The sequence below is a fragment of the Hipposideros armiger genome, unplaced genomic scaffold, assembly GCF_001890085.2.
Source record: "Hipposideros armiger isolate ML-2016 unplaced genomic scaffold, ASM189008v1 scaffold_23, whole genome shotgun sequence".
Classification (NCBI taxonomy): domain Eukaryota; kingdom Metazoa; phylum Chordata; class Mammalia; order Chiroptera; family Hipposideridae; genus Hipposideros; species Hipposideros armiger.
In genome coordinates, this window is record NW_017731373.1 from 1,737,773 (window position 1) to 1,755,542 (window position 17,770).

Sequence of the window (17,770 nt, forward strand, 5' to 3'; positions counted from 1 at the left end):
AATACTGTGTTTAAGGTGATGGGGTCAGAAACTTCAAGGTTGAGTTCTAGTTTTGTGACTTGCTAGCTATTTGACCTTCAGCAAGTACATAATAGTTCTCTCGTCCAGAAAACGAAGATAACAACAGTGTTGATCTTATAGAGCAAGTGTAAGAATTAATTGAAATAGTGCACGCAAAGTGCTAAACAGAGGGTCTGGCCCTTGGTAAGCCTTTACCATACATATTAGTATTATTATTGCCTTTGTAATTATTACTAGCTTAGTTGGGTAATCAGCATTCAGTTTTGAAGTTATAATCAGGTTGTACCTTCTAAAAATCAGGCGTGTGATTCCTAAAAAGCTAAAAATAAATTATGATCAGCTAGCATTTCCGTTACCTTTCTGTGGTTCAAAATCCTATACTATAATTATCTCAAAACTCTCTGAGGGAAGATGGGATTGGTTTAGTGTTTCCCACTAAGCGGGTGAGACAAGAATATCTGATCATTTTTGATCATCAAATGATTTTATGATTCTTAACTCGACTGTTCATCCCAAATAAAAAAATCAATTTCTTATTAATTTTATCTATGTCATTCCAAGTATTTATCATGCACCCCTGAGTTGTAGTATTTGGGTGTAACTGATAACAATGATGCCTGGTCCTTGCTGTTTGCAACCTACAGGCATTTTTAGTGGTTCCTTTTGAATCCAGTCCTAATGAACCACTGTTACTGAAGGGAGCATTCTTATTCCCCGGTGTGATGTGACAAAAGAAAGCAGATGTGGCTCTTGAGGCTGCGACAATGTTTCCGTCCTCCTTAGGACACAGCACAGCCAATGGAAGGAAAGGCTACTTGAACAAGTTATTTCTAAGGCACTTTTGTCACATGGTATGTGTTTGCATAAACAGAAGGCAAAATAACTGTGAGGAAATAAACTTTGTACTTATTGAGTTAAAAATGTTTTTGGAAATTTTAAGTAAGAATTGGGCCCAGTTTATCTTTATCCCTCAAACAGATTCAAATCTGAAATAAAAAAACAGAAATTCATGGTTGTTTGGCTAAGATTCCGCAAGTAACCTGGAGCTGAAAGAAAAATACCAATGAAAATATTAACACATCACAGGTGAAGTTGGTCTGTGCCTAGATATTTTCCTTCTGCTTCAGGAACACTGAGTTTACAGTCTCAGCCTTTGGGTAGCCATGATCTGTCTGGGAACTCCAGAAGCTGGTTAAGTCACTCCTGAGTCCTAGGAACAGTGCTGTTTCCACAAGATGAGCTGCTTCTTTCAACTTGCAACATCCCAGTCAACTAGGTCCTTTGGCTTCAAGCAGATTCCTTTCTCTTCTGAAAGGAGACACCCACTGCTCTTACTATTTGTCATCATGCTGACTCTCCCCTGTCCGCTTTGCAGCCTTGCCGTAAGCACGAGCCTTCATCTTTTCTTCTCTGGACCTTCGCAAGAGGCTGCCAACTGTTTCTAGTCTGGACCATATACATCTGGCCTGCTATCACGGTGATCTTTCACAGGAATAGGATCATTAGACACAACTTACCCTACACCCTCTTACAATTTTTTAACAGCTTCCGAATGCCTCAGGATGGAATGTAATTCCTTAGCAGGACATGCAAGATCCTTTGAGTTGTGACTCTTCCCACCCTTCCACCTCATTTCTTTCCACTCCCCCAAACACATCAGATAATCCAGCCTTAGGAATCTGCTTTCAACACTTTCACATGATTGTGCTTTGGAGATACTGTTCCCCCTTCCCGCAATGTCCTTCCTCACTTCCCACTCTAGCTTTTAACCTCACACAACTCTGTCCACCTGGCAAACTCCTATCCATCCTTCCTTTTGCTGAAATGTCACCTCTTTTGTGGAACCCAGAGAGTCAGTGGTTTCTCTGACTGTTCCACAGCCTGTTCCAAACCTTCATGGTAACAAACCTCATGAAATTGCAGTCATTTGCTCTTGGTCTTATCTCCACCCCTAGACAGGGAGCCCACAAGGTCAATGAAACCCACCACACCTTCCTGGACCATTTAAATGTTGGCTCATTCTCAAGCAAGATTTTTCAATTCTATTGCACAAAATTAACAAATAAAACAAAATTCTTAATATAACACTGGTCCTCATGTTGTTGTTCTGAAAATATAGTTATTGTTATCCACAGTCTCTGGGATCAAGGCTAAACTCTTTATTCAGGCATCTAAGGCCTTTGTTAATTTGGTTCTACTACATATTACTAAGTAATAAAATAACAGATAATATTTATTAATAGCTTACTCAGTGCTATGCATTGTTCAAAGAGCTTTTTAACACGGATGATCTCGTTTAATAACCTTAGCCGATATATTTATATAACTCATACAGATCTTAACCTATACCAGAGAGCTTTACTTGTAATTAAGTCCTTTAATCCTCATAACAAACCTATGGATAAGTACTACTGTTACTCCCACTTTTCAAGTGAAGAAACCAGAAGCACAGAAAGATTGATCAATGGGCTCAAAGTCACACAGCTCACGAGTGAGGTGGCTTGGACTGGAGTCCAGGAGGTGCCCAGGAAAGCCTAAGCTCCCAACCTGCAACTCAATGCTGCCTCTGGGCAGCGCGTGGCACCATCACACCCCCTCTGCTGTCAGGCTAAGCTCTTCCCAGAATTGTACTCTCTTCATCTTTCCCTGCTTGAGATGTCTGCCACCTTCTGCTCTATTCAAATAATTCTCATCCTCCAAAGCCTACCTAAAACTCACCTTCTCCTTGAAGGCTTTTCTGAAAATTTGGCCCCCTTTGACCTCTCTCTTTCCTGTCCACAGTCTATGGCATATATTGTCTACACCAAACATTTTGCCACTGAAGTCCTGTTTCATTTAGAACTTTATTATATACTTTCTGACATGGTTCTTTGTCTTACACAGACCTTGGGCCTCCAATACAATTATGACCTCCCTGAAGGCACCAATCAGGTAACTTACTTCTGAAATTTCCCATAGCACTTAGCATTGTGACAGACTGGTACAAATGCTTTATATATTCCTGTTGAAGTGCATTGCAAAAAGGATTCAGGTCCCCTTTCCCTCTGTAGCATAATTATATGATTAAAATTAAGCAACCACCCTAAATAAATTTGAATTTGACCACTTATGATTTATTTTTCCCTGCTTAATGAACCTTGAACATTACAAAGAACAGAAGAATATTAGAGAGCAGAATTAGGAATAAAGTTCAAGTCTCCTTATTTAAAACAACTGCAACAGACCTCTTTCTGATGTAGCTGAAAAATAAAATTGGTTCTTCCTGGCACCTGTCATTCAAAGTTACTTAATTTCGTTCAAATTGAATTTGTGTTTAGCATCCTGGTTCAGATCCACCTTAACCTGGATAAATGGGAACTATCTACGGCCTGACAGAATCCCTTTGGCAGTATTCCCACATGTGGCAATCACTCCACCATATTTTGGCAGTAACCTACTTGGCTGTGTCAGCTCCGCTGGTTATTAGGGTGTTAATCAGAAGCTCATGACCGTATCTTGCAGCCACGTGGAGAGGAGTGTTGCCGTCCTTATCCACACAGTCAATTTCACCTCCTGGAAGAGATTTTTTAATACAGGGTAACAGAAAGATTCAGGTTGATTCAGATACTACCTTCTATGCTAGTCACTCACGCAGATCAATGTTGATTTCTTTTCTACTCTGCATGCTTCTCTGCTCAGAGGTATAAGAATGCTTTTCAAGGGGACAAGTCACCATGTGAAGTAGGAGTATTATTAAGTCTGCATAGAGGGAAGTCTATCAGAAATACTTTTGAAAAATCTTTCCATATTGTCTTCTTCAAGAGTCTAAAATCTTACAACTAGATTCCTGCTCTCAAGGAACAATGTAATCAAATTCTGAAAAAAAAAAATAATTCTGAAGATGTATTCAATTTTACTTGCTGAATTAAAGACCTCTGTAAACCTTATACTACAGCATAAGAACCACAGGGAATCAAGAATCAGGAAAATATTTTATGTAGTTTGACTATCTAGATTAAAATATGATACATACAAGCATAAACTATGAACTGAAAATGTCTATATAAAAATATCACATTAATCATCTATAGTCCATAATAATGTAGTATTTTCATCTTATTTACTTTTATTTTGCCTTATTTTTCAACTTTTTATTTTACTACCTTTCTTTCTTTCTCCCCCCTTTCCATCTATATGCCAATATATTTAGTCTATTTATTCATATGTTTGAAGAACCATTTAAAAATGTTAGACATCATGACTTTTCACTCTTAAGAACAAAGACACTCTCCCACATAACCGTAATTCCATCATCATACCCAAGAAATTTAACCTTGATATAATAATTTTATGCAATACAGTGCATATTCCAATTTTTCCAATTGTCCCAAAAATGTGCTTTATATTAATAGCTATTTTTTTAAAATCCAGGATCCTATCAAAGATTCTGATAGCATTTGGTTGTCATGTCTCTTTAGTTTCCTTTAGTTTAAAAACAATCTTCTTGCCATGTATGTATGTATGTATGTATGTATGTACTTATAGTCTTTCATGTGATTGCTATTTTTGGAGGCCAAGCCAGGAGTCACATACAATGTTCTGCATTCTGGAATTGCCTGATCATTTCTCATTACTACATTCAGGCTAAAAATTTGGCAAAAATACACCATAGTTGATGTGCACTTCCCACTCCACCTCCTCAGCACACACATAAGGTCAAGTTATTCCATTAATGGGCGATGCAAATTTTGAATACTTGCAATGGCTACAGAGTTTCAGTTTGGGAAGATGAAAAAGTTCTGAAAATGGATAGTGGTGATGGACGCACAATAATGAGAATGTTTTTACTGCCACTGAACCATACATTTAAAAATAGTTAAAATGGTAAATTTTATGTTATGTATATTTTACCATGATAAAAAAGGGGTTTGATTTCCTGGGTAAGGTGATGCCTTCCAGCACTCTCTATTGCAAAAATATCTTTTCCCCTCTATAATTAACAAGCAATGTGTGGGGTGATACTTTGAGATTGTTCAAATATCTTATTTCCCAACAAATTTTCTCACAATGATTTTAGCATATACAGAGAGTACTTTGTTCAAAAGTTACCTGAAAATTTTATTCTGTGTGCATATATTACCAATTTGACACATAGTGAGGATGATTTTATTCTGTTTGTTTTCAAAATTTTTACTGGGTTTTGATTTCATTTTATCTTATTAATATGTAAAACATTTACATGTTTCAAAAGTCAAAATTTGATTTTTAAAAAGCCCCACTCTCATTTCTATCCCTCCCACTCATCCTCAACAATATCCTATAGTAATCATTTTCATTACTTTTGGTTTATGCTTCCTGAGTTTCTCTGCAAAAATAAACACATAGACTCTTTTACACCTTGCTTCCTCCACTCACCCCCTCCCCCTTAACAATATATCCTGGAATTCATTCCTAGAGATCACTTCTTGGAGATGTTCTTCATTTTTGTATAGCTTTATTGTTTTCCATTGCATGGATGTACTAGTGAAGCGCACCAATCTCATATGGATGAGCATTTAGGTTGTAATAATATTTATCAAGAATGCAGCAGTGAGTAAACTCATGCACATGTTGTTTCATATTTGTTGGGTGTATCTTCAAGGTAAATTCCCAGAAGGAGGATTTCAAAGGGTTAATGAGTATGTGGTTTTTTCAGATTTTACCAAATTTCCCTCTTTAGACACCGTGTAATTTTGTAATTACTGCATGAATGTATGCGTGCGCCTTTTCCCCACAGCCTTGTCAAGCTTTTGAGTATCTGTTATCTAATGGGTGAGAATTGGCATCTCAGTATAGTTCTCATTTGTATTTCTCATTAAGAAAGTTGAACATCTTTCCATATAGTGAAGGACTATTTCTCTTTTTCTATGAACTAGTCATGATTTTTGCCTGTTTTTCTAAGTGTGTGTGTGTGGCAGGGGGGAGTCTTTTATTCCTTGACTATTCACAGGCTCTTAAAATATTTGGGAGATTACTCATTCTTCAGTAATACATGTTGCAAGTATCTTCCCCTTATGTTTTCATTTGTCTTTGGTGTATCACTCTGATTTTTGTTTTTTGGTTTTTTGTAATGTATCAGTCTTTTCTTTTATTGATCTTAGATTTTGAGTTGTAGTTAGAAAGGCTTTCCCCACACTCTGGCTATAAAGAAAATTGACATGTGAAAATATCTGCAGCATATATTACTGATAAGTGAGTACTCTTCCAAATAATTTCAGAGCCCTTGAAAATCAATAAATAAGGAGAATCAAGAAGAAGGGGAAACAGGGAGTGACTGCTAATGGGCATGAGGTTTTTTTGGAGGGTGACAAAATGATCTGGAATCAGATAATGGTGGTGGTTATAAAACCTTCTGAAAATACTAAAATCTACTGAATTGTATATTTTAAAATGGTGACTTTTATGGTATGTGAATTATTTCCCAATAAAAAGGAAAGGCCTGATGAAAGTTACAGGAAAAGGTGAGTGAGTAGAGGGAAGCAGACCAGAGGAAAAAAAAATACACAGTATGTACTTGTGCTTATGTGAGCCAATACGCACATCTAGTTTGATAAAAGAGCACCCAGTATATAGGGCACAGAATGTATAAGTTATTTTGAGGTTCTATTTCCTAGCTATCCTGTTCAGAAGCAAATCTCTACATCATTATAGAAAGCAGCAAGTTACTAAATTGCAGATGACACTGTTAGATATCAGGTATTTTAGAGTAGGTCTCGCTAGCAAATTTTGTTTCACAAAATAGTCTATGTATTTCCCTCAAATGTTGAACTTTATTTCATTATCAATTATATTGAACTTAAGGAAGCTGATATTTTAAAACTAAAATATACCATTACAAGATATGACATTAATACTATAATGCTTAGTTTGTGTATCTGAACTTCATAATACACACATCTATATATGCCAGAATAAAAAATATAAAATTCTGAAAAATGTACACATTATATGAATAGACTAGATCAATCTAGAAAGATACGATATGCATTTGTTTTAAATAACATTTCTCATTGAGAAAGTAATACTCTTTTTCTAGAAAATTTAGAAGGTGCAATAAAATACAAAGAAGAAAACAGAAATCACCTATGAATTCACTGACTATCCAAGATAATCAGTATTCATATTCTGGAAAATTTCCTTCCAATTGGGTGTGTGTGTGTGTGTGTGTGTGTGTGTGTGTAGAAATTTCCCATGGTTGAGCTCATAGCGTAAGAGTTTGGTATCATGCTTCCCCCCTGAACATTATTACATCACAAATACTTCCCATGTCATTAATTTGTTTCATTAACGTAACTGTGAATAGTTATATGTCATCAGTATTTAGAGAATTTACTTAGCAAGGCCACAATTACTAGGCATTTAGGCTGTTCCCAAATTTTGACATTAAGACAAACACAGGAATAAACATACTTATCAATAATGTTTATCTATATTTAAGATGGTTTCCTTCAGCAAAATTTTTAGAAGTAGAACTACTTTTATAGGATCAGAATATGAATATTTTTAAGGCCCTTGATAAACACTGGCAAATTGCTTTTGAGAAAGGCTGGGCCCATTTGCTTTCCATTAGCAATATATTGGGTTGTCAGAAAAGTCATGACATATTTTTCTGTTTTTTGTTGCAAAAATGCGTCATGACTTTTCTGACAACCCAATATTTGAAAACTATACCAAAAAGAGAGTCTTCTCAGATCTGGGGAAAGAGCATGAACTTCCAGGCCAAGACATTGTCTCTTATAATATGACGATTATATAATTGTCACAATAATATCCATTGCATCGCCCTTCACTATAATGAATTCTATTATTAGTCATTATTACCATCAGCTCCCTAAGACTTATTTTTAAGCAAATGCTTTTTTCTAGCTAGGTATATTGGTAAAACATAGAGTTAGAGAATAAGAATCTTTGCTACAAAGTGAAATAATTACCAAATATGAGTGGGCTTTGTAGAGGTGGCAAATACTTCAAAAACTGCAATTAGCACATACGTTTACACAGGATTTAAGATGCTTTACTCTACAGCCAAGACTTCTGCATGTCGAGTTTAACTTGAAAAATCAATCTACTGCCAATAAGTTTGCACATTCGGGGTTTGCAACTTAATAGCTGTTTACAAAAGGGTAATCCTTTTCCACTTTGATTGTGATGGAGAAATATAAATGGCAACTTGAATAAATGCTGTACTTTCCTCAAATCTTTCTTTCTGTGGTATAGTAGTTATTTTTAAAACCAATTGTTCAAATAGACTATAATCATTTCTGCAAAAGTAATAATTACATGTTTTATATTATGGATATATACATTCTGAAATGCACAGAAAAATATGGAAGTTTCACCAAATTGTCAACAGAAATTCTTGGGATGGAGTTGGGGACACATATCGGTGGGGATCATGGGGGATCTCTTTAATGATTTAATTTTATTCAGCAGTGAGCATGTACTAATTTTATAATCAAGAAAAATAATTTAAAAAAATTAGTTATTGTGATCTTCTAAAGAGTCAAGAGATATTTTATTATGATATGAAGCATTATGATTAGAAGCATTCAATTTTGATCAATCATTTTTATGACTTGATAGTGGCCTTGGGGACAGGCAGCCACCTGGTTGGTCTCCATGGATACCATAGAACAGTGTGGAGTACAGGCACCTATCTAAGAACTGCCCACAGTGGTCCACCAAAAAGTTCCACCCAGGAGCTGATCCGGGGAGATGTGAGAGGCAGATCCCTGGATTTCGGAGAAGCCTTTGCCCTGGACACACATTACATCATTCCACATCATTCCCAGCCAAGAGCCACCAAACTTTTCTTAACAAATGTTAGGGCCTCCATATTTACCAGCCTCAAATATGCTAAAAATTGGGTAGGGAAAGGGAAGAGTGAAAAATATTGAAAAGGATGAAAAAGAGGGCTGAGTTGATAAAGTTTCTTGTTGGACTAGCATTTAATAAGTCAATTTAAAATTGCAAAAATTTAGATAACTTCCACAAATGCTTTTTACTGTTATTTAAAATATATTTCAGGAGAACATCCTAACTCAGTGGAAAAATAAAAGAGAGACTGTGTATTTGTTCTTCAGAAATATGTTTTGTACTAAAGTAGGACCTCTAGATGAATTTCTGTTTTGCAGTTACTCCCCCAAACTTTCCATTTTCACCTGAAAACATTTAAGATTTGCTTGGAATGCAAATTAAGTATTTTTACAATTCATTTACAGGTGGCAAGTTAAATATTGGTATTCTCTCATTGACAATGAGTGAGGAAAATAAATATTTGTGAGTTGAGAAGTATGCAAAGCATGTCAGAAGGGATAATTTATGCAGCATTGTCTAAGCACTCATCTGATATGAGTTTTTCATTGCACAAACAAGAATGGTCATTTTACTAAGTTGCCTTGGAAAAACTGTGAGTCAAAAGGTCAAAAATCTTAATGAATCATCCTAACCTATCACTTGACTCTTCCTTTTCAAACTCTTATTTATTTATAAAGCTTCTTGAAAAAAACATCACGTTTGAACTTTTGTAACCTACTGAACAGCAGCTGAGCAGCTGCTGAGTGCAAATGACCGCATCAAATGCCTCCTGATACTGGACTGTGTCTCCCTTCAGTTCTTTCCCTCTCTGGCTGTGACAACACAGCTTCACACAACAAGCAATGTGACTGAACAGCAGAGGTAGTCTTTGCTCGCTAACTGAAAAATTAAAAGGGTTTTGTTCGTTTTAATAATTGTCTTACCAAAGCTGGATGATTCTGGAAAAACAAATTTATTATGAAAAATTAATAACTGCGACTGGTGAGAGCAGTCAGAGAAGGAGAGAAATGCCACACAAAGTCCAAACACCAGAGCAATTTACCAAAACAAATAAATAAAACAAAAGCTGTTCCTCAGTGGTATGTTTGTTCACTTGGCTTAGGTAGCCGACCGCTGTCCCCATGTGGAACCAGCATTCTAGGTCCTGTTGGGCAGTGACCCACGTTGGAGGATGAACACCAGGCCCTGCGGCTGTGAGCCTCTGGATTTATCCCAGAAGGAAGCCAACAAAGAGGAGGAAAGAAAAGAGCTTCCTATTCTTCTCCCTAAGGGCGTTTTAAAAAATGTCAGATGGAAGAACTCACAGTTCTCACATGTGTAATAAGTGCCAAGACTTCTCAGCTGAGAGAAGAGAATGCTAAATCATCCTTTTACAGGGACAACTCTATTCCAAACATAAGTGAGGGACTCTCGAAGTAAATAGAATTCAAGTTAAAAATAAAACATTTTTAACATGTCACTGTTCATCCAGAAAACACACTTATAAGTGTAGTGGTTAAAAGTTCCGTCTCTGATGACAGACAGCCTGAGTTCCAATCTCGGTGCCTTAACCTACCTGCCATACATCCCTACAAAAGTCGCAACCTCTCCGTCTCAGTTTCCTCATCTTTGAAATGGAGATTTAAATAGTACCTTCTCATGGGAGTGGTTGAAAGGATTTGTGTGGAACGCTTGGTGCAGTATGAATCTTCAACCAATGTTAGCTTCATCGTTATATATAATGGATTATATATTACAACCACTATATCGCCATCATTTGAGGCCCTTGGACCCCATCCAACCAACAAGCAAGATGCCAGGCCAGCCAAGAAGGAGACAGGCTCCTTGATCACAGGGGAAAGGAGATACGTTTCCTTTTAGGTCTTGTTCCATCTCAAAGGTCTAGCAAGGATGTCTGGAGAGGGCATGGAAGTCTTCGGGCCCACAAGAATGGCTTTTAGAGAGGTCAAAGCAGCCAGCAGCCCCCAGGACTGCTGTAAGCACACTAGCATAACACAGGGGAGATGGATCATGGCCGTGATTCAAAGGAGATGGCCAGTATTGTCTGGCCTACAGGGATGGACCTGTAGGAAGGCAGTGCTTACAAGGTGAAAAATTGCTCTCTCTCTCTCTCTCTCTGATCTGATCACTGGTGCTTGAAATTGCTTTAACAGGGAACAAAGCTTTTCATGCCACAGAGCTAAGAACCACTGATTGAATTCACATTACATTTTCAATAATGGATACCAAATATCTCCCTAGATTTATTTATTTTTAAGGCAGTGAACATTGTTTCTGAATAATACAGAAACTGAGAAATACAATGAGATGAGGAAACTACACAAAAGAGAGACACAAGGGTCACTCCCCACCTTCCCTGGTTCACATCGAGTAAAACAAAACAATTATAGTGGCCCTTTCAATAAAGTGAATGGCAAAGGCATACCACACACTTCAAATTAGAAATAATGAGTGTTGTGCAGTTAATTTTCATTTTACTTTCCTTGGCTCACTGGAAACTTGCTAGAATTTCCTTTCCCCTACAGTTTCACTGAAATGCTTATAAATTCCCTTTGCTTTGCTGCAGATATTTTGCTTTCTGTGCATAATTTCACTGGCTGGTCTTCCATCCAAATGGGAAATGACTGTTTGGTTTTATGACGTGAATGCCTAAGACATAACTTAGTGCCACTAACAATTCAAGTGTATGTCATCAAAAATTTTTATAGATGAGAAAAAAATAGGTGCAAGAAAACTGGCGAGTGCCAGAATTTTTGAGAAGTAGAAATGTGGGTCAACTAAAGATAGTTTAGGAACTGTTGAATGAACTTGGAATGTCAGCATAAAATCTGGGCTAAACCTGTTTTTTTTTTTTAATTGTCTCTAAGATTTGCTAAGATAACAAAAGTTGTATTGTCAAGGTCAATCCACTCACAGATGCTGGCCATGAACCACCAATAGTAACGTGAGCCATGATGTGAAGTGACACTTCCTAGTACTCGGGCTGCAGGGACAACCCATTGGTTCAAGTATACTATTGTTGTAAGCCTGGAAAATTACCATATTATTATGTGAGGTCTCTATCAAGCCTGTGATTTTAGGATCCTTTATATCACATACTTGCCTGTTTTTCTTCTGAGTCACCTCATATTTCCTACCTTTGCCCAAGAAGCTCAATGAGTTTTAACTTAGGGAACGATGATGAATTTTAAATTTAAAAATAATTCAGAATTGCTGCTAGAAAATGTATACTACTTATTATTTTTGTTCGTTTCAGAGTGAAAAGTGCAGGATCTTGAGCCTATATAAGTATGTGTATCGTTTCCAGTTTCAAAACTCACATGGCCTTTGACTGACTGGGACTTGACTGTGAAACTTAGTGGCTTTATGTTTTCACTCCTAAGCTGGGTGGTGGTGATATGTCTGATAAAGAGCTCTTAGCAAAGTACACCAAAGGAAACTGTTTAAGTCCAAGCTCAGTAAACTCTAAAACAGCGCATCATCTTTCACGTTCAGACGACTGACAGCCAAATTCAGTCAGACCAGAAAACTGCACAAATAACGATACTGCCAAAGGATCTCTCTTACCATTCTGAATGAGGGTTTGTGATCGTGTGAACCTTCCGTGGACAGCTGTCATGTGCAGTGGACTTTTGCCATCTTTACTCTAAAAAATAAAGAAAAGAGAAACAATGGAGATTGACAACTATCTGAAACATCCCTATGGATACCATTGGCAATGCCCTGAAAACATCGATTTAAATTTTTTTTAAAAGTGTGGTAAAAAATTTCAAAGAAGTAAAAGATAATTTTGAAAGCAAGAGATAAAGTATTTATGATATCTCAAGTTACTTTATAACACCACATTTTAAAGAAGCTAAGAGAAGTGAATATTTTAGAGAAGAAATGTGAAATTTCAAGCTGTACTGACAATTTTTAAACTACCCTGTTTCAAACTGAAGAAATCACCCAAAACATTTTTTTCATCTCCAGTGATCTACTGATGCAGGAAGTTTCCTCCAACATATTTTTTTCAACTTTTGTCTACAGTGTATGAAAAAAGACAAATGTTGTATTAATTTGCTTGGCCCTGTTTGACCTGATATGGACCAACCTGCTATAAATCACTTCAACTTTCAAAACTGACCTGGAATCCTCTATCATTCCCTACATTCTATCTAATTCCATAGAGAAAACAACACTTGGTTGTTGCAAAAGAGAAATGCTTGCTTTACTATAACTCATTAGAAATCACAGCATTAAGGCATACAACTATTTAGCCATTTTAATGATCACCTGGAAATGTGTGCTGAATTTATACATATCTTTATTATTCAAGATATAAATGAACTCCCTGACACAGATTAAGCCAAAATATGGAAAATGTACAGAATCTATACACTGATGATCAATATACCAAATAATAAAGTTCTACACATTTAAGAAATTGTCATTTACAGAATTTTTTCTTAAAATAGTACTACCGAAAAGAAAATATTACTGATATTTTAGACCACAGGAAAATGTATTCTTTCATGCAAGTGTTGTTAAACACACACACACACACACACACACACACACACACACATACACACAAAACTATATAATTGTTATTTTTCTAAATCTCAGGAGAAACATTTTCTTAAGTCTGAGGTTAAAATATGAGGTTTCAAAAATGCAAGTTCATTTTTGCGATGAAACCCATGTACTTGTGCTTTAAAATGATGCTTTGTTTTAAAATTTTCACAGTGGAAAACAAAAAATTATTTAAAGAAGTGTTTCTCAAAGTGAACCAAGGACTACCTTACCTGCATCTAAATCACCCAGGGATCTTGTTTGAAATGTGAGTTCTGTGCCCAAACCCAGGCCTACTGAATCCGAATTGGGGTGAAAGGGAGCCCCACTCGTAACTTGCACAGCACACTGCTTTAGACTGTGGGCTGGAATAGCTTATAAAACCACAATGTTTGAACACAAGAATTTGTATTATATAAGTCTATTCCTTAGAGAGGAAAAAAAGTTATGCACAGTCTGTGCCAAGGGAAGACTTAATCAGAGCAGTGACTGCATCTTGATTAAAAAAAGTAATCTTTATAGTGAAAGATTCTCAGATAGATGGGGAAATAAGAAATAATAGGATCTTTTCTCCATCCTTTAGGATTATAACCTGAATCAGAAAAGACTGAGAAAGAAAGATGAAAGTAACCTTGAAGGTTTACTGAAATGATATTTTTAGAGGAAAAGCAGCAGCAGTCAAGATAATGGGGATAAGATGCCATCACTGACCATGAGACATAGAGTGGAGGAGAGCTCTTAAAAGCTATCTGATTCCAAAGCCTGGGTCTTGGTTGTCAGAACTGTAGACAGTTCAAAGGACTGAAACCCTGGAAACTATTTAGGAATAAAGATCTAAAACATACCCCTTCAATAAAAAAGTGATGACAGTCCAAGACTCTGAAGTAGAGAGAAAACAGAAATTGCGGAGTTGACATTAACTTTGTCCCTAGGTGGTGCTATTTCTTTAAATTTTGCTCCAATATTTTCTGTTATTTTTAATATAAAAACATAACTAATTAGCATTTAGTTAAATATATATAAAGCTATAAATATTTCAGTATTTGAATAACATCTTTATAAATATTTAATTAAGCATTTTTCTATGCCTAAAAAATAGCTTACAGGCTTTCGCAAGCAGTAACCATCAACCTTGTGGTTGCTAAATAAATTGCAGCCAGGGAGCCAAAGCAGAAGAAACCCGTTGGTTTCTATATAGTGTGTAGTTTACAAAGCTGGTCCCATTTTAAGGGTAGCAAGCACCACACCCTTTTTCTCCCTTGGAGTGTTTATACCTTTGGTAAAGGGACAAATAAATAGAGATGACCAAGGTTAGGTAAAATTCAAAGAATGACGTCATGGTCAGTGGTGATTTATCATTGCAGATCTTTGCCTGGGTTCCTCTACCTCTGAGTCCAGGTCTTCGCTGATTTTTTTTTTCTTATAGGAATATGGGTGGCAGGAGGTGGGGGAGGTGGAAACAGGAAGCATGAAGTGTATCATGGCAGTCATTTTGGGGGAGTTTTGTTTATATGGTGTGGATGTAAAGGGAACTCATTATTTCAAAAAGCCTTTGAACACTAATTAAAGGTCAAAAGTACGATCCTTTTTATTTAGCCTTTACAAGTTAGAATATTCAGGCTGAGACTAGGGATCCTCATGAATTGCATATTTGCCTGAGAAATTTTTCACACAGGAGGCCTTGTCGCTGCTGCTGCTGTTCTGAGAACTTCAGACAAAGATAAAATATTTCTTATATTCTCAAAGGAGACGATACATTCTATTCTTCCATTTATTATTCAAAGCTTTGCTTCTAAACAATTTTTTTTCTTAATTTCTAGTCTCCTTCCAATTTCTAGATGTATTTTCCTATCAGATTTAGGGGTTGGAAAAATTTGTTATTTTGAGGATTTATTTAAATAAGCAAGAAGTTCTTCTATTAATTCATGGTTCAGCCATAAGTCATGAAGGAAATATAATGAGGATTAAGAATATTTTATGACAAATATTAGTATTCTTTCAAGGCAGAATTTAACATCATCCAAGGAAGATTAATCCTGACCAAATGGAGTGTTTTAATTTTCTTGACCACCATTTTCCTCAGAAATCCATTCATTCTTTTATTCTACTCCTAATGCATTCTTTCTTCATCCTCCAAAATCCCACAAACCTTCCCTAAACTTACACATGTTATTCCCAGGAACTTGAAGGCATTGTGTTCTAGGTGTCATGGTGCCCTGGAGTCACGCAGCTCAATGACCCTACTGGAGGGCAATAAAGCCTCTATAGGATAACACTAAGATCACCTGGGGGGTAGGGGGCAGATATAATCAGAAACCCAAAAGGGCTTCCTAATTCAATGGAAGAGAAATATAAAACCCTGGTTTGCAAAAGCCCACACATCGTCTTTTTTTTTTTTTTTTTTTTTTACAATGGTTCTAAAGGCCAGAGATGATGTGTGGTTGGCTCAGGCATTTATTCTTCTCCTTTCCTTACTTCTTCTCCGAAGTTCCAAGTGCCATGTCCCTATCACTGCTTTCTCTAGCCTGTTCTAGTTTTTGCCTTCAACCTCCGCAATGCAACCCATTCTATAATTCAGTCCTGGGACATACAGAGAAGGAAGATGGTTTACTTCAGTAGACATGTGATGGGCTTCAAATCCAGTATCTTAGGGCTAAATGAGCTACTGACCCACTGACAGAAAAAAAATTGAGACCATGGGCATGGTGAATGTTAGTGACCGGGAGGTAGGCAACCTGGCAACGGCAATTTTTGAATCTATCTTTCTAAGTTGTATCCAGCATCGCTAAGTGTTTAGGGTCTTCTTTAACCCTGACTTTGAATGCTTCCAAAAAGAGCCTTGAAATGCTATAGAAATTACAATGTGGTCTCCAACGGAGAAGAAAAATTATTTTATGTTTTCTCATGCCCTTCCTATTCACAAACTACAAATAAACCATCAATGGATTATTGTATAAAGTATTGTCTTTATTATTCTATCACAAATAAACTAATATTACAAAGTCAAAGACAGGGCCGTGGTCAACCTAAGCAAAATGAGGGATTGTAAAATGCGTGCAGGACACATATCCTTCCGCCTCTCTGTTAGCTCATAATTGCCCATGAAGACATCGCTTTTCATGTTTTGTAAGGATAGAGGAAAACAAAGTGCGGGTGGTGATTGGCTACATTTCAATATGTGATTTCCCTCAAACTTTGAAAAATCTAAACAAATACAAACTGTCTTGAAATCTACAAACACTTTCAAAATCCAAAGGGGCAATGTGGTACAGAGAGATAACAACTTCAATTAGAAAGCTACCTCCAGTGTCAGACAGAATGGCTTTACAGAAATGTTAGATGATCTGTATATCCAGAGGCCATCTGGAATAAATATGGAGGATTCAAGCGAATTAGTAAATCGGAGGGTGGAGACAGAGTAGATGAAAGGAGGCTGAGGGAGAAGGACAGATTTAATTCGATATCCCATTTACACAGATTAGAGAAAACATAAACCCAAACCTCAGGCTTTTAAAATGGTATTGCTTATATTCTATGGATGACTCACAGTCCACAGGACATGCTAAATATTAAAATTAAGTAACTATGCTTTCCAGGTCAATTTTATGGGGAAGAGAAGGCTGCCATAAACAGATAAACCATGTATAGCTGAAGCCCCCGATCCAATCTAAACTGACCACTAGTCAGTTAACTGGGAGAAGCAGGTAGGTGTCAGAAAGTGGCCTTCTGGCCTGGGTACCAGGCACACTGAGAGCATCAGTCGGCATGTTTGACACAGGTATTAGACAATCCTGTGACTTAATTAAATGAAGGCTGGTGAAGAAAGCTACTTTATTTAACTTCAATAATTTTCCTTCCTTTGGAGGCTTCAAGGATGTCCCTCAGACACCAGGATGGCAATAAGAAGTGTCCACAAATCCAGGGACATTGAGGGTTTGGCTACCTGTTAGCCTTCTGCCTCTCAGGACCATCCTCTCTAACTTCAACGAATAATGATTCTTCCCCTGCCTTGGACTCTAGTTCCTTGGTCTCTTCAATGCCCGTAAAGAAAGACCCTTTCCTCTTACCGTCACTTACGACCTTTGATGGTCTCCTTTCAAGATCTAGAACTCTGAAATTCTCTCATCTACTTTTTTATTTCTATCTGCTTTCCACCTTCATGAAGACACTACACTCCCCTCCATTTCCCTCCTTTCTCCTCTAACTCTACTTTTTTCATCCCTTTCCCTGGCTCTTCCGCCTCTCGATACTAAGAGTAAAGGGTTACTGGAGTCCTCCACTCCTTCTCTACTTATGCTGTGATGTACTCTCTCCTTGGGTGAGCCCATCCTTTTCTCCCAGTTTCTTTCTTTTTATTTTT

The 17,770-nt window shown here is 36.9% G+C and overlaps 1 protein-coding gene across 4 annotated transcripts in view; it reads right to left on the bottom strand.

Moving 5' to 3' along the window:
* Positions 1–17,770, bottom strand: part of ANKRD44 (ankyrin repeat domain 44) — a 117,477-nt gene that overhangs the window by 91,509 nt on the left and 8,198 nt on the right. For all 4 annotated transcript variants that reach the window (XM_019635724.1, XM_019635722.1, XM_019635721.1 and 1 more), the window contains exons 5-6: positions 12,424–12,502; positions 3,459–3,573 (exon numbers count right to left, since the gene is read on the bottom strand). In XM_019635724.1, coding sequence (XP_019491269.1) covers positions 3,459–3,573; positions 12,424–12,502 — 194 coding nt within the window. The remainder of the gene's footprint in view (positions 1–3,458; positions 3,574–12,423; positions 12,503–17,770) is intronic.